At 33.3% G+C, this 23,420-nt stretch overlaps 1 protein-coding gene across 1 annotated transcript in view; it reads left to right on the forward strand.

Annotated features, from left to right (window-relative positions):
* The window catches only part of SLF1 (SMC5-SMC6 complex localization factor 1), a 58,558-nt gene extending 37,361 nt beyond the window's left edge, over window positions 1-21,197 (forward strand). The window contains exons 15-21 of the mRNA XM_029217327.1: window positions 6,421-6,568; window positions 12,965-13,110; window positions 14,071-14,234; window positions 15,017-15,150; window positions 17,061-17,153; window positions 17,562-17,744; window positions 20,373-21,197. Coding sequence (XP_029073160.1) covers window positions 6,421-6,568; window positions 12,965-13,110; window positions 14,071-14,234; window positions 15,017-15,150; window positions 17,061-17,153; window positions 17,562-17,744; window positions 20,373-20,854 — 1,350 coding nt within the window. The 3' untranslated portion in view covers window positions 20,855-21,197. The remainder of the gene's footprint in view (window positions 1-6,420; window positions 6,569-12,964; window positions 13,111-14,070; window positions 14,235-15,016; window positions 15,151-17,060; window positions 17,154-17,561; window positions 17,745-20,372) is intronic.
* Window positions 21,198-23,420: the final 2,223 nt, after the last annotated feature.

The raw sequence follows: 23,420 nt of genomic DNA on the forward strand, positions 1-23,420 counted from the left end.
TTAATTTACAAATGAATATTGGCCTATGGAAAAAAGTACTTCTTTGAAGTATGTGTCTTTTTTCTTCCCTTTATTCTTTGAATTACTTGAGACAAATTAACATGCACCCAAATATATCGTTTTCTACTTCGTTTATCTAATTTTAAGGTAAAGATTCTTGAAGGCTGGTTTTGTCATCTCACACTTGGCTGTAGTGCTACATCCACATTTGGACAGTTACTTGACCATTACTGTTAAGAAATCTATAGTTACTTATCACTCTAGATTTTTTTATTTTTGTACATTTCAATTTTTAAGGAACTTGTGATTATAAAAATTGAGTGAATCCATACAACTTTTTGGTACTACTAATAAAAAGTTCTACTTGTTTTTTAAAACACCTTTCTGGGTGTTAAGAGTTATTTCCTGAAACATTTCTTCATAAGTAGGTTTTGCTTGTTGTTAGAAAATCAGCATGCAGTGATTTTAGTATATTATCTATATGAAGGGTAACTGGGAAAATTAAATGCAGAAAATATGTAAAGCGCATAGCAACATACTGCCCCACATTTTAGGTGCATAATAAGTGTTAGTCACCTTTCCTTTCAAAATGAGCTTTTGGGGACTTTATTATTAACATTTTTATATCATTTCTGCTCATTTTTAAAAATTCCTTTCTTTTTCTCTTCTATCTTGAATATTTGAATCTTTTTTCTATTTAGTCTTTACTTCTAATATGTACACTTAATATAAATTGCCTTTTGAGTGGAACTTGAGATTCATTCTGCAAGTTTTGATACTTTAATCTCGGGTGCTCTTATTGTTTTTTTCAAAGTGTTTTTTATTGTCAATTACAAATTCCCCTTTGATCCAAGAAATATTTTAAAAGAGTGTTTTAAAACTTCTAAATGGATGGCTTTTAGTTGTCAGATTTTGTCTATGCTTTTGTTATTAATATCTAATAGTAAATTATAGTTAAAAAATGAGCCCTATATGATTTCCGCTTTCTGAAATTAACTCAACTTTTCTTTTTGACCTCATATAAGATTAGAGGCCAAAATGTGTTTTCTCTGTTATTCTACATTTTTCTCTATCACCTATTAGGTCAAGCTTAAATGTTTTAATCAACTCCTCTGACTCTACCTTGGGAATTTATTCTTTTTTTTTTTTAACAGTGTCTGCTTTATATACAGTGATGCCTTCTTGTTATTCATGACTGATATATCATCATAATTGCTAGCTAGGTAATATTTTCTTTGGGGATAGAAAACATAGTAGATGGAGTGGAGACCTCTGGTGTTAAATAGCCATGAAGTCCCTTCTAGCTTAAGGAAAATTCTTACATAGTTTCTCTTCTAATTTATTTCATCTGATCCTTTTTCGCTCCTCTACTTTTTAAGTTCCAAATGAACTTATGTCACACCTCCTCTTTGTATCCTCTGTGTGTTTTACCCTCTCATCTATATTTTCCATTTTTTTCTGTACTCGGAGCATTCTGGATAGTGTTTTCATCCAATTTCTAGTTCACTAGTCTCTTTTCAGCTGTATCTAATATGATAAACATGGCTATTGCATTTTTTATTTTTTGTATTTTTCCCAGTTTTAGACTTTTTCCTTCCAAATTACTATGATATATTTTTATGGTTTCTGGTTCCCTACGAAGTTTTCAAGGTTTTCTTTTGTCTTTGAACATGGCGATAATAGTTATTTTACAGTCTACATCTGATTATTCCATATTTGACGTTTTTGTGAGTCAGTTTGTACTCGTTGTTTCTGCTGTTTCCTTCTTTCATGTCTTTTATATTCTCTTGCAAGCTAGTTATGTTTGACTGTGTGCCGTAAATTGCATTTGAAAAATTATTTGTAGAAATAGTTTGTGGCAAAGACACAGAATATCTTCCTCTAGCGAAAATTTTTGTTGTGTGGTTCAAGGGTTCCTGGATAGTCAAAGTAAAGTACAGGGCCACAGATACATGTTGTTTTGCTTCTGATTCATGCTTGCTTTGAGACTGAAGCCCTGCAGGGTGTCAGAGTATTGGGCATTAGGCCTTGAGCTATGACTTTTATACTCCTTTTTCCCCTAGGCTCCAAACTGTGTATCAGCTCTTTCTCTGGGGTCAGCAAATGTCCTTAGGGCAAAGTCAGCTAGCTTTGAATGCCTCACTTGTTTTTTACCTTCTCCTAGATCTTGGCTGAGCAATTCCTTTTAACTTTACTGAAGATGTTTTACATATTTTATTCAACATTTTAAGTTTTCTTCTATAAGATGGTTTATCTGAATTACCTAGGCCTCCATTATTAGAAACAGAACCCCTTACTGATTTTTAAAAATTCTATTTAGGGAGTGTATGAGGCATTCTTTAAAGAAAACATTCTTTTCAGGGCTTTTATTTTATTTATTTATTTTTTTTAATTGGCATTAAAAAGGGAGGATTGTTTCTGGGTATAACTAGATGTCTAAGCTAAAACTGATAAAATCCTGATTATCATCTGCCTTTTTTCTACTGTTTAGACAATAGAATCATTAAGGATAGAAAATATTTCCTCTTTAAGGAGCATTTCTTTTTTAGCCATTTGATTATATAAATGAAATTGCTCTTTTATAATTGAAAACAATAATAAAACGGATGTTTTCACAGTTTTACTAAATCACCAAAGGACTACCACAGATAAGAATCTACTTAGGCAATACTAATGTAAATAGTAACAAATTCATACATATTTAACTTGAAGATTTTTGTTCAGATTTATAAATAAATGTAACATATTTGTGAAGCAATGTACCATAAATTGTACCATCAGTTGTAATACGAGAACTGGTTTTAAACTTTGCAAATTAATATTTTATTTAACATTTGAATTGCTTAAATTCATATAAACTGTTTTTTTATTGTGGTACTTTATGTGTTAGAATTCATTATTGTACTTAATTAAATCTTTTTGGCAGTTTCCAATTTCAAGAATTCCATGCATGTTCCCAGACATCATTTTCTGCACTGTAAAGCATTTGTATCTTGATTTGCTTAGTTGAAGCATTCAATTTAAGTCATTAGCTAAACAGAAGTCCTCAGTTTATGCTAATATTGTTTTGTCATAATGTCAATCAGAATGTATTGCAGAGTGACACAGTGGCAATGAATTTCATTGTCATAATCTGAGAAAGCTTTGGGCTTTCCTTGGCAAAGAGCAGAGGTGGGATGTGTCAAGGTTATGGAGGAGGTACACATTTTCCTAAGCTTGGTGGTTAGTTCTGCTTTTCTTTGTGGCTGTCCTTAAATACTATTTAACCATAACCCTACAATTATTGGTGGAAATGGAAGATAGTTTCTGTTGAAAGATAAGGAAATTGAGGCTAAAGAATATAAGTAACTTATTCAAGGTATCACAGCTTCTTAGGGCAAAACCTTGACTAGTGGCCAAGTCTCCACTGCAACATACGTTCTTTTACTTCACATGTCACTGTTTAAAATAGGAAGAGGCACAGTATGTACATTATGTTTGCATCTTTCTGCCAGAGGTACTAGAGGAGCAGTTTGTCATCTATTGCTGTGGGATATTGTGGAAAGCCCTAACCTGAGAGTCAGAGGCCAAGAATCAAGTTTGTTCTGCATCATATACTGGTCAATTTTTGGAAGATTGCCAAGTCTGTAAACTAACGATTACTAGTCCTGGTAGAAAATAGAGTACTGTATTGACAGAATGTCTCCTAATAGCCTTTCCCTATTAGAAGGGAGATCTAAGGTAAATATATGTCATATGTGCAAATCATATCTGTCTTTCATTTCTTTGTTAATACTTAGGGTATTTATGTTCTGTTCTTTCAGCTTTAGCAAACATTTTGGTATTCCAAGAAAGCTTTTCTCTTTTGATGTTTTTTTGCCATTTTCCCACTAATCCACTTCCAAAGCATATATATCCATGGTGCTAGAAATAGTAGCGTTGTTACGTTACAGTGAGTACAGTCCATAGCACAGTGTCTTGTTCCTATGGTTATAGTGAGTGTCATAGTTAAGAAAGTAGTGTAAAAGGATCCAAGAACCTGATTTGAAAGTATCTTTTTATATAAAAATTTTCTATGATGTATATGTGGTATGTGGTAGGTATGTTTAGCCAATGACACACAGGTAGAATAACTTTGGCAAATTTTTTCTTACCATGGTAAAGGAACTACAGTCTTTCCTTGCAGGTACTGTAAGACGTACCTATCTCTAACTGCTTAATAACAATAATTTCAAGGTGAATTGAATAGTAAGCAATATTGATACTCATTTGTGATGTCAGGTACACATGTACATACATTTGCATCAGGAAAGAGAGAGAGTCTTACCTGGTTGGTTTTATGTTATTTTTACTTGATAGAGTGCTAGATTGTTGTTTATATGAGGCTTAGCTCTATGTGCTAACCTCATCTTCCCTATCCAGAGTCTTAGGACCAGGGAGCTGAAGTAACCCTGATTGAGATGGGGGAATACTTTGAGAAATCAAAATGTAGTAGTCTCTTGCTTTCTTCCTGAGAAGTGTCATTGCTGATATTCAGATATACATTATGTTGGAAGGAACATTCTGTGGCATGGATATTGACATGATCATTTGCTAGTTTAAACAGAGATTTTCATTGTCCTGTTTTATGTTCTCTTGATAAGTTGAACCATGAGAGGTAAAATCGCTCAGAGTGATCATCTACATTTTGGCTTTGCAAAGAATGGAGTTGGCTTCCTGCAAAGTTCGTTGAAGACTGGCTAAGACCCATACTTAAAGGAGTTATTTCTGGTCAGCTGCAAGGCTTGACACCTGTCAGGGTCCAAGGGAGGTGTGGGTATTTCCCCAGCCTGCTGATATGGCCAGTCCTGCTGCTCACTTCCCATGGCACACAACTACAACTGCAAGGCTTAAACTCAGCCCTCTGATCAAGGCCGGAGAAGGGGTCCTGCTGATGCCCACTCACGAATCCTGACCTGACAGGATCAGGCTGTGGTCAAAGTTCCATATCTTGGCGCATGATCGTATCAGAAGGGCAGTGCTTCCCTAATCATGCAGCTTAAAATCCCCTTCGTCCCATTCTTCAGAGTCTCTCCCGCATTCTGATATCCAGCCTCGCCAGAATACCATCTGCTACCCAACAGTGTGGTAGGGCAAAAGGGGACCTAGGCACCTGCTGAAGATCCTGTCTCTGTGGGTTTTCCCTCAGTAAACACTGTTTCAGCGGGCCTGATGTATGTGCTGCTTGACCATTTGTCCTTGTTTGTGCAACAACCCCAAAACAGCACTTCAGTTCTGAAATCATTTAATAGCTTCTTGCGCTAGGAATGATGCCTTAATGAAATGCTGTACATACCTGTAAGAACCTTGTCTGCTGAGGGCAGAAGAAATAAATCCTATAGTCACTGAGGGTTCAAAGTGCTGGAGATTTCTCTGTCAGTAATCTCATATCAGGTATAGTATGGGGCAGAACATAGCAGTTATGTATTTAGATATAACATTTATTAAAACCCTTTCACATGGCTTCTCCCCAACTGTTAATTTAGTGATTTTTTTCACGCATCCAACACGCCTAGACAACAAATACCAAAAATACAGGAATTTCAACTAGTTTTAATGTCATTGTGGAAAAGTGTTTATGTTTAAATGAAAGGTGTTTAAAAATATTATTTTCACACCTCTTCATCTTCATAGTTTATTGATTAGAAAGATATTTTTAAACACAGTGTGAAGCACGCTTATTGTAAGTAAGGTTTGTGTGCCTTGCTGTATTTCTTACAGTAGTTTAATATCGTCAATATATAAATGATGATATAAAGGAATATGTATACTTTTAAAACTGATATCTATACCTCTAAGTTAGGTAATGGTATATAATTTAATAATTAAAATTTGATGAGCCGATTTTTTTTATTTTTTACAACAAAGTACAGTCTTGCTTGTTAAAGCTTGTATGCATTGTGTTTTTCAAGTCTTTTTCTGGCGAATGCCATTTAGGAAAATGTAAAGGTTAATTTTGTACATAAACAGTAGGAGTGGCTAAATCTCTTTTTTTATAGTCATATATTCTTGTTAACAGAAATCCACAGAAGCCAAGTACTTCCTCATTGTTTTAATGGAATTATTGCCTGACTAAAGCACTTGACACCATTGGATAAAGTTATCTTAAAAGATTGTTACAAGCTATCCATATATAAGTCCTGGAAAATTTGTTTTATTAACTGTTTTGTCATACAGATACAGATTTAGATGTAGATATGGATCAGGGGAGGAAGGAGGGAAGGAAGGAGATGGAAAGAATGGAAAGAGGGAATTAGTTTGCTAGGTTTCTTAAGAATACCTTTTGGCATTAGCATACCCTGTTTTTTTAAATAGCTATGTTTTGCCTCAACAAGTATTCAAAATAATAGAAATAATACATTTCAGTATGTTTTAGTAATATTTTTCCGATTTCAATGTTAGGTCTTCAAACATGAACTAGCTTACTTATTGACTGGAATTCTTGGAGCAGCAATAGATTATTGGATTGTCCTTGGTCTTAAGATGGGTAGAAACGTGATGCGACACATGTCTGATGACTTAGGAAGTTACGTTTCCCTTTCATGTGATGGTAAGTGTGTCTATGTTACATGAGCCTTCTTCCCCGCACATATCATTTATTATTCAAAAATAGTATTTTGATGCTTTCATAAAAATTTAATATAGCATGGAAAATAGTACATGGAAATAAATTATTATATATTTATATATAATGTTATTAATGTTTTCCTTAATCCTACAACAAAATATTAAAATTAAGCTGTTCTGTGAAAGTAAATATTTAGACAAATTTAAAATCAGTTTATTCTCTTTTCATTGAAGAGATAGATTTGCTTTTTAATGTTTGGTGTTTTAGAATCTCACATGGTAGAAACTATTTTCAGTACCTTTAATACTTCTAATTGTTCACCTAGAAAGCATTATCTGTCTGTAATGTTGTCTGCGCCCTATGAACAGTTTCCAGGTCTCTTCCTGCATAAATACTTAACAGTATTAAAAAGTGAAAATCTTTGGATCAGAATACTTACTATGTTATAAAGCCACTTGGATTAATTGGGCTGTATCACTGGCTAAAACATTTTCCCCATGTACCTGTTGCTGTGTAATTTTTCTTATTATAACAAAAAGCTGCCATATTTCTTTTCCATTGAGTCTGGCGATCTAACAAACTAGCATGGATGAAGCAAATAAAAGTAATACATATGTATAATTTTCTCACTCTTCCTCCTCCCCACATTGTCTAATTTTAAAGTTTCCTCTAAAGTAATAGGAATATTACTTAAGCAATACGATGACAGAACTCATCTTCACATGCTTACCTTATGAAAGGTTCTACCTAACTCTTTTGGGTCTCCAGGCTTCTATAAGATTTTATGTGTACATTCTTTTTTTTTTAATATAGTTGATGTACAATATTATGTTTCAGGTGTACTACATGATTTGACATTTGCATACATTAGGAAATGATCACCATCATACGTCTAGTAACCATCTGTCCACATACAAAGTTATTACAGTGTTATTAACGTGTATATTCATTCTTACACTTCAAAGCCAGTTTAGGGCCCTATGAACCATTTCCTTCTTCCCTCCCTTCTTTTCTTTCCTTCCTTTCTAAATTTCTAAAATGAACATATTTTAAAGTAAGTGAACTTTTGTGCCTCACAAATATAAAAGATGATTTTTATATACTTAAAAATATTTTAGACTGCTAAGTAAGTATTCTGTTTTGTTACACACGTGTTTCATTGCATCTTGGTTTTATATAAAAGAAAAAGTTCTTGAATATGCTGTCAATCACTTTAATACTTTGAAGAGAGATTCTAGAATAGAAATCCAGGCTCTAACTGGGTTCAGGATTTATTCGATGATGCCCTCTGCAAAGAGAGGTCTCTTTTTATACTACTGAAGTTAGAAGATTTTTATCTAAAGCATTTTATCTTCTTTTTTTCCTCTTTCTTTTTCATTGAGCTGAGGGGTGATTACTGTTCCTTTTGTGAAGTAGCTGTCCTTTGTTGCATGACTTTTTAACATTTCTTAGCTCAAATTCAATCTTCCTTCAGAACCCTTTCTTATCATTTCTTTCCCACCATTCCTACTAGATCTTTTCTTTTTCTTTCTTTTTTTCCATTTTAGAAACAGCAGAATTCTGGCATTATTTGCTAGCATGGGAACTAAACATTCAGCTAAAAGGATTCCCTGTTTTCATTCCATAATGAAACTTCTTTGAGTTTGGGGACCCCAGGATAGAATTAGCAGTGCCTTTACAGACTATCAGTGTATTTATATGTGTTGTTTCCAGTGTGTATTGGTTACCTCTAGGGAAATATAACTTATCTTAGCCAAATGCATGAAATAATGAGCCTTGTGTTAACAAGGTTCTACTACATGTTATGCATCAGCTTTAATGCTTTCTTTGTCATAATCGAATGTCCCTTCACTTTAAAGCAAGGCATTGTTATCCACTGTTACTCCCAGTTTTCAGAAGACAAGTTTAAACTCAACAGATTTGAGCCTGTGACTGACTTAAGCTGACTGACTTTAATGTTACCATTGTAATCCTGTCGACAGACTGATTACTTTGCTCTCAATATGTTTGATCACTAATATTTAAAACTACAAGAGATTTAAACTATATCCCCATTTGAACTGTGTGTTTAAGCCTTTCCTTTCTCTTCTCAAGGCACCACACAATTGGTTTCTTAGACTTCCAATTAAGCCATAGGTAGGCAGTTTTAAAAAGTTAACATACATATCTAAAAATGGTTCAAATTAATCTTCCTAAATTTTTGTTAGTACATCTTGATTTTTAGCCTTTGTCAGGAGATAGAAATCAAGTGAATAGTTTATCCTTAAGAGAGCAGTAGCTTTTCTACAGCTAATATGCAAAGTTAAACTGTATAATACAGAGCTTGTAGAATAATACACTCATCCCTACAAGTGAACCAGGTGTTCTAATAATGTCCTTTTGGTCAATATTTTGCTCTTTTGATAGAGAACCATTTCTTTTTCTCTGTAGATACTCCGTAGTTTGTATGTTTTTTTGTTTGACCATGCCTTTTGCATTATTCTTCAACTCAGTTAAACTATTATTTGCTTTTCCTAAGTCATTAGTAAAGATTTTATAATTTGGCTGTTATATAGCTTCCAGCTGAAGATACTGGTCCATCTTTCTCATTTATGACAAACGATATTTTGTTTTTTTTCTAGTCCAAAAGTATAAAATACATACTGTGGTACTACTCAGATTCAGATCTATTGAATTAATTTTAGTTTAGTAAAATTGTTGTTAGTTGTTAATTGTTTTGTAGAAAATTATGGCAGAAGATATTTCAGTAGATAAGTAAAATTCTTTCTTCTTTCCATCAGAGCTCATGTCCAGCAGTCCCACATAGATGCCATTCTCTCTTGTTCGGAAACACTTTGAACAGAAAGAGTTTCCTTATATCCCTTTCTATATTTTAGCATCAAGATCTGAAATTTCTTTTTTGTGCCTAATTGAAATTCCTGATGTATTGGCTTAAACTAGGGTTGACAAACTGTTTTTGATAAAATATAACATAGTAAATATTTTTGGCTTTTCAGCTCTACCATCTCTGTCCCAACCACTCAACTCTGCAATAAGAAAGCAGTGATACACAGTACATAAATCAACATGGCTGTGTTCCAGTAAAACTTTATTCATAAAAATAGGCAGCAAGACATAGTTTGTCAATCTTTAACTTCAGTTTATTTTTTCTCCTGTTTTCACTGGGAAGAAAACATATCATCAGAATTTACTATAATATTTTTCACATCTTTAGAGAACTTTAATAAAGCTTCCTTTGCCTTTCTCAGGCTACGTCATTATCTTTTCCTGAGAGTTTTTCCAAACCTTTATTGGCTTTTTTTTTTTCTATTTTAATCCCTCTCCATGCTTCAGACCTTTTCCAAAAATATACATTTTTATAATTTGACTAATCATCTCAATCAAAATGTTTCTGTTGCCTTCATTTGTTCAACAAATTTTTATTGGCATTCTACCAGGCATTGAGGTAAACACTTCGTATACAGTGGAAGAGGGAAACAAAATATGATCCTTGCCTTTTTGGAGCTTTCGGTGGGAGAGGCAGATTGTAATTAATAATGTAAATACATCATTTTAAAATGCTAAGTGCTCCAAATAAGAAAAACTAGGTGTTGGATGAATTACTTTATGAACTTATTTTATGTAGAGTGGTCATGGAGAGCAAAACCTGAAGGATAAGTAGGAGTTTGGCAGAGTCAGGGAAGTGTATTCCATTCAGAAGACACAACATTTACTAAAACTCGGAGATAGGAAAGAGTTGGGTCTGTTTGAAATCTTTTGATGCCTGGCTGATGACAAGCAGAAAGGAGAAGAGTGGCCACAGTAAAGCCAAAAAAGTAATAACGGAGCTTGAGTAGGAACTTCTAAGCCCTATTTAGGGGTTAGAAACCATTTTTAAAAGGGAGTGGCATGATCTAAGTAACTTTTTTAAAGATCATCCTGGCTTGGCTCTCCAGTTATTGCTATCTGCCAGTCATTCATTCATTTTATCTATTAAGTACTAAATGTTTATTCTGTGCAAGCTACTAACCTACTAGCTGTGAGGGCAATAAAAATGATCCTGCCATTGAAGGTCTTAAAGTCCAGGGGTTAAGTTTCTTTCTTTCTTCTTTTTTTTTTTTTGTTTAACTTTTTATTTTATGTTGGAGTCCAGTTGAGTAACAATGTTGTATTAGTTTCAGGTGTACAGCAAAGTGATTCAGTTTTACATGTACATGTATCTATTCTTTTTCAAATTCTCTTCCCATTTAGGTTGTTACATAATATTGAGCATAGTTCCCTGTGCTGTACACTAGGTCCTTGCTGGTTATCCATTTTAAATAGAGCAGTGTGTACATGTCAATCAGGGGTTAAGTTTCTTAAGTGCTCTTGTTCATCTCTTATTGATCATTCCCTTCAAGTGTGTGTTACCTGGACATATATGGATCCATTATAGTTTGTATTTGCTATATCTTTAAAGCTACCAAATGTTATTTCTAGGTGAATAACTCCATTTAGAAGTTCCACTGTGGGATCGTTGCTTTTGAACTGTACAGTACAAGTTATTTCTGCTTTGCTTTTGCCTCTGCTTAGAGTTGATACGTAAGATCAGTTGGTTGTAGTAAAGTCTGTGCTGATAGATGTGCTTTTTTTTTAATGTGTATAACTAGAGATTTAATATTGAAAAGATCTTTTGCTGCTCATCCTTCAGTTTATTGCTTGTGTAGTTTCAGATAATACTAGCAGCCTAGTAGGTTGTAACTAGTCAGTTGTAACAAAAAGTTGTAAATAACTCCTTTCTTGTTTCCAGTTCTTATAAATTATATCTCTGAGGCCATATTTGGACAGGATTGTTTGAATTCAGCAACCATATGTCTGTGTGGGGCTAGGTGGATCTATTTAACATCTGACTGGAGCCATTTGCCCATATGGCAGTCTGCCACAAGCAAGAACCTCAGATCTCTTTAGTCCAGGCAGTTTCTTTCTGAGCCTGGCCACTGTTTATGTTTGGGGCCAGATAATTCTTTATTGTGAGGGGCTGTCCTGTGAACTGTGAATTGTAGGACAGTTGGTAGCATGCCTGGCCTTTGCCTAGTACGTTGCCAGTATATTTCTCTCCCCAGTTGTGACAACCACAAATTGCCAAATGTTCCCAGGGGCAAAATTCCTCCTTAAACTGTTGTTCTTCTCCACACCCCACCCCCATCCCACCCCAACTCTCCTTCCCTCATTGAAAGTCAGGCAAGGACTGCAAGGACACCAGAGGCCCTAGCCTTTCGGGAAGGCATCTGAGAAGGACAGGATTTCACTGGGTGTCTGCGAAGTCTGCTCAGCCAAGGGAACTCAGCTCCTGAGTAGAGACTTCAAATTTTAAGCTTTATATTGCTATTAAGTTTATTATTCTGTCCAATTTTTAAAATGTATTTTGACCTGTTATGTTATTTTGCTAATTTTATTGACTTTTTCTAATTCTTTATTCTTCCATTATTTGTAGTTAATTTTAATCTGCCTTATTGTATATCAACTTTTTTCATCCTGTTTTGCTTAATTTTAGCTTTTTTAGTATCCTATTGATTGATTATTCTTTACCATTCCAGTGTATTATCCATTCTGTTACTTAAGCAGAGAGTATTAATAGAGAATTCATAACATTAAATTTACAAGGGAAATAGTCACTTCAGTCCTTTATCACTTTCAATTCATGTATATATTTATGTATTTCCATATTATTGGAGAACTTGAGGATTCTAGAATGAAGAGATTTGAGACTCTTGGTGTTTTTGTTGTTTGTTTGTTTTGTCATTTAAAATTATACTCCTCTCCCGCACTTGGTATAGTACAGTGGGTGCAGACTTCTAAGGAAATTCTTATGCATTCTCTTGTCTTACCTTATCCCTCTTCTTTACCTTTCCTCCTTCTCTGCAGTGATAGGATTCATGGATGTTGTCGGGGGAAAAATGTCTTCCTATCAGCTCAAGACTAATCAGTGCAAATTAAATACATGTGTGCCCATTTAAAAACCAAGCACCAGTTTTCCAAAGACACAGCCCTATTGTGGGAAGAGATCTTTAACATTAATTGGAAAGTATAGTGATAAAAGTCCATGTCTGTCTATCTATTCATATATCATCTATCCATTCACGTGTGTATATATACGTATATATAAAATTTCAAGCCTTTTATTTAAAATAATAAAAAGTAATGATTGTTTCAAATGTGAGAACATGTGCCATAAGAATTTCTCTCGAAGGGCAAGGAATAGGAATATTATCTATTTTTTGTGGTTTAAAATTATGTGAGTGAATCTTACTGGTATAGGAATCATCATCTGATGAATAAAGTCCATGAAGGAAATTGTCTGTAGAAAGAAATTTTATAAGGTGTAGCAATAACTATATTTACTTCTCTTGTTTTCTACAGACTTTTCTTCACAGGAATTAGAGATTTTTATTTGTTCCTTTTCCTCCTCCTGGCTTCAAATGTTTGTTGCAGAGGCAGTCTTTAAAAAGTTGTGTTTACAGAGTTCCATTAGTATTTCTTCTGAGCCACTCTCTCTTCAGAAAATGGTAAGCACCACTCTATTTTAGTCCTTTTAATTTTTAAGAAGTAAGTTTATAAATTCAATTTTTAAATATTCTTATTCTAATAATTGGACAGAGCATATTAATCATAAATCTTTCAAACATATATAAAAGCAGGTAGTTTTCTTCCTCAAAATGGAATAATTAGTGAATAGAAATTTTAATTACTTGAGAGTAATGAAGAATTGGTAACAGAAAAATTATACAAGAATCTTTATATCACTTGCCACAGTATGTAAGATGATTATTTTGGAAAGACCTTGATCCAGAAACATTCTACATAGTATTTAATGGTATTTAAAAAGCAAAATTTGCAAATGATGCCAAAGGTTATTCCAGTTATCCTATGTATATACACATATAAACTTGATTTGATCCAAGGTTTTCCAGTTTTATCTTGGCTATCTTTAGCTATTATTGATATCTAATATCTCCAGCAGTTTCTTCAACAAATGAGAAATATGCTTGTTAATAATTGGTCAGATTGGGCAAATACTGTTTGCAACAATCCTTGTCTTCAGTGACTTTTGCACTCCTCATTCCGTTTATTCCAGACTTCTTTTCTGTTGAAGGAAGACATTACCAAAATGGAAATGACAAAATACCAGTTGTACTTAAACCATAAATACTAAAAATAGGCTAATTATAACAAGTTGGGCATAAAACTCATCAAACGAACTTTCCTAAATGAGTGTCAAATTTGAATTCAAAACAACAATTATTTTGAAGAAGGCATTTTTCTTGTGTATGTCATATTGACTTAATGACAGGGAACTAGCAGCTTTCTTAATATTTTAGCATGTTCATATGAGATAGGGTGGCAACCATAGTGATGAAACCAAGAAATTATAACTAAATTTAATGGTGAAATGAATCAAGTATTTTCTTTTTACTGTTTCCAGGTTTTTGTAGTTGAGAAAACAATATAATATTATTTTGCAACAGGTATATTCCTATTTGCCAGCTTTGGGGAAAACTGGTGTGCATGGGACTGGAAAGATGCAGATACCAAAGAAAATAGGACAGCGGCCTTGCTTTGAATCTCAGAGGGCTTTAATTATGCTGAATGGTGCTAAACAGAAACAAGTTGAAGGGCTGCCAGAGTTACCGTAAGTGATGCTTATATACCAGCTATGCTTTGTTTTCGAGTACAGCTCTTCTTCTTAGGCATTTCTTGAACTGTATCTTTATCTGAGATGTTGTCTGAATTATACTGATAGCAGAAAACTCAGTTTTATACCTATAAATGCACATGATCAACATTTTCACTTTCTTTAATTCAAGGTACACTCTTTCTATTAAGTCTTTTTCAAAAGAAATAAAACTCTTCATCAAATTATTGTTCCACACAATTTTTGCCTTGTGATTTTTAAAGTACTACTTGTATATAATATAGATGGGATTTCAGAATGCATCGCCATGTGAGATACTCTGAGTTGTTACAATAGCTTTCCCCAAATGAGAAACCTCCTCTAAAAGTATGCTATATAAAATTCAGAAAACCTGAAATCTTTTTAGGAAGAAGAGGATAGGATTAGTATATGAACATAGGAATAGGGAGTAGGGGCCTGCATTTTGATCTTAGCGGTTTGCTTTAGTCTCTCTGCCAAATATGGTTTACTTGGTCTCGTCTGCTTTACTGGACGTTCAATATTCATAAACTTTTCGGTGGGCTGTTGGGGGGTGCAAGGGTAATAAAATGAAAATTAATGCATAAAATTTGTTTCTGTACAGTTGAAATAAATATAAAAATAGAAAGCAGTAAAGATTTTAATGAATAAGGGGGTTTAAATTAAAAGAAGGCTAGATTTTTTTTTTAACTCACCATATAATTTGTGCTTCTATGCGTTGGTGAAAAACAAGCTTTCATTATGTCTTACTTTCTTTTCAGAGAGCTGAATCTTGCTAAATGTTCCTCATCATTAAAAAGATTGAAAAAGAAGTCAGAAGGAGAATTGTCGTGTTCCAAGGAGAATTGCCCCTCTTTGGTTACAAAGATAAATTTTCACAAGACTAATTTAAAAGGTATTCCAAGTATCTAAATTAATTTATGCTAGGAACTTTTCGTGGTTATAGTCAGTATTTGCAAGTTTTACACACTGGCCCTGATGAATGCTTGAACTTAAATATTGGACTAGGTCCAGGAAATACCTTCCTGGAGAGCATATTATTTTTGCGAACAGGCATTTATACAAAAAAAAAAAGTGTTTAATACCTGGTGTAATAGAGTATTCCTCCCTTCGTTTCTCCACCTGCCTTTTCAAATATTGAACACTGTGTAGCTCATGTTGAGCTCATTCCAGACTTGCCTGCCTTACTTTTCTGTTCCACCTCAACCTGTGCTGCTTGGGATCAGTGTCTTGTGATTTGAAAGTATAATTCAGTCTTCATCTCTTTCAGTCCTAGACGTTTTGTGAACAAAGAATGAGAAGTAGGCTATGTTACATAGCTGTGTTAAGCATATGGACTCTTTTCTTCCAGGCATTGAGCCCAGACTATGAAATGTGCTTGGCTTTTGGTTCTAACTATACTGGAACCTAAGTACCTAAAGGGATGGAGTAACAAGAATAGCGTTGTAATAATTCACTCCGGCACTTCTTTTACTTAGGTACCCCTTAACTCAAAATTATAAATTACTACCAAGAGTCTGTATCTGGCCAAAGTAAATTGCTAAGTCTCTTGTTTATGAGCTATATCATGTTTTTAATACAAATATTATCATTATGGCAACAAGCTTTCATCATCTTTCAACATGAGATGAGTTCATAATAGCATATCACAAATTCAAAATAACTGCCCGTTTGGCTCAAAATATGAAAAATGTATTAAATGTGAACTCAGATATTAACTTCACAAAACAGTGTCCTTTTTCTTTGTTTATTGTGTCAGAAAGTAAAATGAATATGAATGGCTTTAAGCTGAACAGCAGAAGGAACTGGAGGGAGGAAGAGAATTGAGAAATAGTAGAGAAAAACTTCGAAAGCTTTTCAATGCTTGTTAAAGAAATGTTTTGGTAGAAGTTACAGAGATAATCTGTAAAACTGAACACTGGAAAAATGTGCTACTTAGTATTTTATAGCAAGAAAGTTTGATTCAATATGTATTTCATTTGTTTTCAAAGCAGTTATTATGTTTTTTTTAATTCCCCTTACATCAAATTGTCACTTATATCTTATTAATCTTGCTTACAGCAGAGAGGGATGCAGTCAATTTTAGGCAGCAGGCACTAACTGCACCCCTCCTAGAAAAGACTTTGCCATTCTATTTGTCATTCTTGTTCAGCTTTAAATGGTACTAGGGATTTTTTTCGTGTGTGTGCATGTGCGTGTGCGTGTGTGTGTGTTTATATTAAGATTCCCCCATTTCTCCTTCTCTGTGCTGCTGTAGCCAAGCCAGACAGCCTATTGAGAAGCAGCAAACCATCTGTTAATGGATTTGAAGTTCTGAATTACACTTGAGTGTGTAGAGGCACTCATGCTTAGCCAGAAACATTCATTTGAATTAAGCTATAAATGCTGTATAAAAAAGAGCCATACATTTAACGTAGGTTCATGAATAAATTTAAGAGAGGGCAATTGCACTTTAAACTTTTATTGCTGCAAAACCCAGTATATTTGGTGTTCTCTGATCATTTGAGGGTTTTATAGCAGGATTGAAACTTCAAACCTTGAACTAGGGGGAGACAATGCCTATATTAAACCTTTAGTAGAATTTCATTGCTGAATTGCTGATAGAACAGAGAGGCTCTATGGATTGGTGGGGTTCCCTCCCCCCTCTTTTTTTTTTAATGTGAGAGATGTTTAAACCAGTCAAAAGGAAAACTCAATAAATAATTTTCTGGCATGGGGCCAGATCTCCTAGTTCATGCCCTTTGATTATTTTCTTTAGTTAATATCTTGTCTTCTCTGGAATAATCCATTAATTTTTTATGGCAGGAGAAACAGCCCTCCATAGGGCTTGCATAAATAACCAAGTGGAGAAATTGATTCTTCTTCTCTCTATGCCAGGAATAGACATCAATGTTAAAGGTAAGTTCTAAATCTTTGTTGTCTAATTCAATGTCTTAATATTTGTGATATTAAATAGTTTAATTTCAACATTAAGAAAAATCATTTAAGTATATTTACCTAACATATCTTTAAAGTATTGCTAGTAGCAAAACCAAGGAATTCATCACATATTGATGTATAATAGTGCACAACCATTTTTTGACATCTATATTTTGATCAGATCCCAACATCAATATTTTAAAATAGTTTTTAATTTATTTTTTACAATTAGAAATATGATTACACCCTAGGCATTTTTATCAAAGAGTTCTATTTGTATATGAGGCACTTAGAAAGTCACACTGAGAAGGGAAGTAGAATATCAATACTTCACTACCAAAAGTCCTACTTTTGCCGTTTTAAAATTTGCCTTGATTTCTAATTTAGACAATGCTGGCTGGACGCCTTTGCATGAAGCCTGTAACTATGGCAACACAGTATGTGTCCAGGAAATTTTGCAACGTTGTCCAGAGGTAGATCTGCTCACTCAAGTGGACGGGGTGACTCCTTTGCATGATGCACTGTCAAACGGACATGTCGAAATTGGCAAGCTGCTACTCCAGCATGGGGGTGAGTGCATTTATGCTAAACAGGTTATGATAAATTATCCAGTTTTTTGATGAATCCCTCAGAGGTAGAAAGTATTTTATATTTTAAGCTCTATAAGGAACGATGCCTTTATTACATTTTAATGAAAAAGTAAAGATGAAAAGTCGGCTAGAATGTAAGCACCTTTTATTTACTGAGGATAAAAACCTTTTCATAAAATGTATTTACTTATTGTATTATTAAGCCTTTTTACCTTTGTTACGAGAGTGTATTTTGAATTGAGTGTGTTGGTTTTTACTATTAATCCTTTTACTTAAAGTGTGTAATGTCTGTAAACCAGCCATTTCTGAAAGCTTATTAATAAATGGATGTAAATGTTCAATTGTGAGTACTTGGGTTTTTCATTCTTTTTTCATTTCCTATATATAACTGCTAACGATTATTCTTTTCTTTAATGAGTCTTTTCTTTATAGACTACAAAAAAGACATCCTAGAATAATATCTTTTCTTCATTCACATTTTGCAGTCAGTTAATAAGTTAAGTAGGAGGACTTCCAAATGATAATAACTGTTGTGCAGAGGGTATGTGATGGAAGTAACTTGAGCTTAATATTCATCTACTGCTTTTTCTGCTGATTTCTTATCTGATCTCTGCTTTCAGAACCCTTTTTTCCACCCCCTAACTCAGTGATATTCTTCTTATATCTGAACTGAATAATATAAATTTTATATCAAAGTGTTCAAAACTAATTTGCGTTTTAAAAGGAAAAATAAAGGAAAAGTGATGACTAGCTTATAATACACAAAGATTTGTATAAATTTCCTATTACTTTTATTTGTACTAAAAATACTGTTGTACTATTTATCCAGTCATTAAAGCTATTTGATGCTGCATGAAAATAAACAGCATATTTTCTTTAGCTATCTCTTTACTATATATCTGTCTGTCATCTATCTGAGGAAGGCTCTATATCATGGTAGTTTAACATGTTTGGTTATTTATAGTCTTCTCCTGCCCCCTAAAGGCCTTAGTGTGTCTGTTTTACTTATACCATTTCATAATCGATGTATTTTTCAGTTCTTATACTTTTTTTAGTATTATATTTTTACAAAACCATACTGTTATATCTCCTAAGTGTTTTAGTTTTCTACTTAACTATGTATGTGACATTCCAAGCCAATATTTGGCTTTGCTTCAATTGGCCTAAGTGATGTAAAAGCCATTATTGTATTAAGGTATTAAGTCCAACTTTTCAGAAGAAGAAGGCATTATACTAACCAATGTGAATTGTTTTAGGACCTCTAGTGAAGAATAGTAAATTGATGAGTTCTTTGTCCCAAGAGAGGAAATCTACTTGTATTTGCATTTATCAAGGTCCTTCAGCAATCATAGACTTCTCTTTGCCTTAGGTATAATCTGAGTTTGGACCTGTCAAATGGTTTGACACCATCATTGTAGAAACTATATTATCTCTTCATTGTGAGTCGCTCAGTATTGAGAGCAATCATTTAAATTATGTTTCTAAAACCTTTGTTTACTTTTGGTATCTTGTGTTCATAATTTTGTTGTATTTTCTCTTTTAAACAGGAATAACTTGAAACATATTTTTTGAAATATCAACGTAATGAAAATAGATCTAATTTTGATTTAGGATGTTTTCCGTAAATTATACATTAATCGTATGTCATTACTGGTTGATCTTTTACATTAAGTACATTTTATATCTAGGCCACTACATGTGTCTCATCAGGTTCATCATTAAGAGTTTTAGCAGCTATGATCTGTAATCTCTGACAATAAGATCTGTGTTGTATGGTAGAATCTTCTGATTATGTCTGCTAGTACTCAAACTTTTATATCCCTTGTAACATTTTTATGGCAAAGTACATAAATAATTATAGGACTTGACTGGCAGAGGTGCGAAGTACTCCTGTACTTTGCTGTGTGACCAAATACTGAGTCATTGTTATTTTGCCCCTCTCATATCATCCTTAACTACCCAGGGGATAAACTGTATCTTCAAAACTTTCTTAGTAGATGGTTAGATGGGTGTAGCTAGCATAGATGGATGAAATCTGAGTTTTTCCCAGAGCAGTTAATATTTACTTTTTGTGAATCAGTTACCTATATTAAAAATTGAACATAAGCAAGGATAATGAAAAACGTGTTCTGTGTCTGGGCAAAGTTTTGCAGTCTGCACTGCTACCATTGCCTATTAGCAATGGAAGGGGTCAGTACTTTTTCCGCTTGGTGATATTATGAAATACCTTTAAGGCTCTTACACAGAATTTAAGATAAATGTATTTTAATTTCCTCCAGGAACACTGATATTCTTATTTGAAGATGACAACTTATAAAGTTTTATCAAAGTTTTTTTTTAAGATTTATAACCATATGTTATTTATTGAACTAAGGCATGTGCTTTTAGGCAAACCTGATTAGGCAATTGACTAGATTATCTTTTTCTAATGCACCTTTATTAGTCAGTTAGTATATAGACAGTTAATTATGTCAATATGAATTACTACAAAATATGACTGTAAACTGAGCCCTGGATGCTTTGGGGAAAAAAGGAGAGAGAAAATGGCTGTTACACTGCCAAAATAAGAATGTTTAACTCTTAACGTTTTGCATGTTCTTTTTCACAGGCCCAGTGCTTCTGCAGCAGAGGAACTCTAAGGGGGAATTGCCCTTGGATTATGTGGTATCATCTCAAGTCAAGGAAGAACTATTTGCTATCACAAAAATAGAAGATACAGTGGAGAACTTTCATGCACAAGCAGAGAAACATTTTTACCACCAGCAACTTGAATTTGGCTCATTTTTACTTAGTAGGATGTTGGTAAATTTTTGTTCAGTTTTTGGTTTGTCTTCAGAGCTCTTCTTAGCTTTCAGAGGATTAACTCATCTAAATGACCTGCTTATAGTTTGTCAGAATTATAAGGAAACCACTAGTGCTCGTACTGACTGGTTATTGGATCTTTATGCTAGAAATATAAAGACATTGCAGAAACTCCCAAATATTCTTAAGGAACTCCCTGAGAATTTAAAAGCGTGTCCTGGAGTACACACTGAGGCCTTATTGGTGACATTGGAAATGATGTGTCGGTCGGTCACTGAGTTTTCATGATGATAACAGAAAATATGGGTCAGCTTTCTAAACCTGCTCAGCTTGCTTTGTCATTTATTATGGACTTCATAGCTTATAAACAATAAATAATTTCATTTATTTATTGACAGAATTTGCAGCCTTGCTAAATCTTTAAAGCACTTGAAGAACTTATCCAAAGCTATAGTATAGGCTTCTTTTTCCAGTGTGTAGGATTTAACTCAAAAGTAAAAAATAGTTTTGTTTGATACACATTGCATTTACTAGTCTTTATTATTTTTTGTTCTAAATGTATTATTTATTTATATTGTACATGTAAAATTTTTTAATTTAAATATTTTTTCAAATCAAAATGTAATGTCCTCTCTTCTAGGTGTTCTGGGTCTTAGCATCATGGCAAGAATATTCATGCAAATGTACACCTATAAACATGTAGCTCCCTGTTTCTTCTCTGTAGGCTGTTGGAATAAAATACTCAGTTTTACGTGTTTCTAAAATAAACATTTCAAAATTCACAATAATATATTCTTTTGGTTTTTAAATTTAGTAAATGTGCTAATAGTTTGATCCCTTGATCTATTTTATTTTAGCAGTTCCTATAGAAAGTGTATTTCTACTCCATGTAACCACTATTCTGTAAGTGAAAACATTTTGCTTCATAATGTTTTATTAAATATTAAGATTATAAATGGCAACAAAGTAAAGGATTTGAGATTATCTAAAATCTTAATGTACAGTATGTATTTACAGAGTAGTTACATTTCAATTTGCAGTTTTTCCTAATAGTAATTTGTAGTAAAACTAAAAGAAAGGATATGGATAATAATTACTTTTGAAACTGGAGTTGCTTTACTAGTGGGAATAAGTTACATTGTGATACAGCTGGAAAAGAAACATTAGAACTTCCATTTCGAAACTTAAGTGATGATCTCACAGCAATTAATCTGCTAAAGAAGCACACTTTAGTTTTATTTTGGAAATAGATCTTTTAGCAGGATACAAATGCTGAGAGTCTTATTACTGGGTTTACAGTCTAAACTAAAAATTGCTACATTACTTTATAAAAGTCAAGTTTTTTTCCTACATTTTTAAATCAGTAATTTTTTACACATACTGTAAGAAGTATTAGTTGTTTCTAGTTAGCCTTCAAATGTGACATCATACAACTCTCTTTTGATATTTATTGTTACTTGCCAAAATATCAGAGAAAACATGACTAAGGAACATTATAATGCTCATAGAGAGTAAAGTGCTTCCCCAGATGATGTGTAAGAACATTTTTATTCCAAAGAGTAGCCCCTTTACGTCACTTGTGAAGGCATGTGGAATAACATTTGCTTGGTAAACTAACAAAAACATAGACTTTGACATCAGACAGACATAGTTTCAAATCCTTGTGTAATTTCTTACTAACTGAATTAGAAAGCAGGTTTCTTTCTAGCTTTGGTTTTCTTACCTGTCAAGTGGAAATAACACCAGGTATCTTGGTCATGATAGAATTAAGTTATTAGCCATTCACCTTATATGGCACTTAATAAATGTTACTTCCTTTTGCATTCTTAATTCCTCTTTTTAGTTACAACGAATCATTTAGATAGTAATTTCTTAAGTTGCTAATAATTCTAAGTTAATGAGATAATTAACTGCTAAGAAAAAGTAGATAATTAACTGCTAAGAAAAAGTAGTTTTCTAAATTAAATGTTCGCAAGAAATATTCATTTAGTTGCAATTAGTATTAATAATTCATAACTGTTCTGTCTGCAAATTTCTACAAGCCATGCTGACATGAAATATTAAACACTCAAATGCCATTGAAGTCTGTACCTCAAGAAGGTGTCATTGCAGTTTGTACTTCAAAAGTATAACTTGGCAAACAGATTACTGCTTTGTGGCCTAGTTAAAAATACCAATAAATATATATGAATTTAAACCTGCAATAAGAAACTTTATTTCCCATATTACTTATGTTTTATTTTAGAAAACATAATAATTGCCTCAAATTTATTTTAGATGTAGAGAAAGGGGAAATTTTAATAGATAAATTCATAGACTTTCTGACCCCTGGCATTTTAGCTCTAGGCATCTCAAAGTTGCAGCCACTGAAGAGAAGCGAAGGCTGAGTAATGCTATTTATCATTGTACTCTGCCAGATTTCATATCATAGTTCAATGGAGTTGTTTTTTTTTTTTAAAAAAAAGAAAGGCCTATGAAAGCCCTTATTACAATAGAAAATAAAGCTTGGAAGGAGATTTCTGAGCTGTTAAGATTCAGCTTTCTCCATGCGTAATCCCCACAAATATTTGGAATATAAAAGATTTTAGAATGTTTCCTGGCAGCTTTTTAGGAAGGGTCTCTATGAAGTTTTCGAGCTTACTAGTTCTTAATTTCCCTACACATAATAAAGTGGTCCAAGTATATACAATTTTTGTCATTTCTTTAAGTCCAAGATAACCAGAAAAACATTTGTCCTCATATAAATTAAATGCTAAATTAATCAGTGTTTTGAATTCATCGTTTCTTGAACACCTATTATGTACCAGGTGGTATGCTTGACAGGGGCTGACTACAGTAAAAGAGGAAAAGCTTA

This window comes from Monodon monoceros, unplaced genomic scaffold (genome assembly GCF_005190385.1).
Source record: "Monodon monoceros isolate NGI ecotype Baffin Bay Population unplaced genomic scaffold, NGI_Narwhal_1 Super_Scaffold_12, whole genome shotgun sequence".
NCBI lineage: Eukaryota > Metazoa > Chordata > Mammalia > Artiodactyla > Monodontidae > Monodon > Monodon monoceros.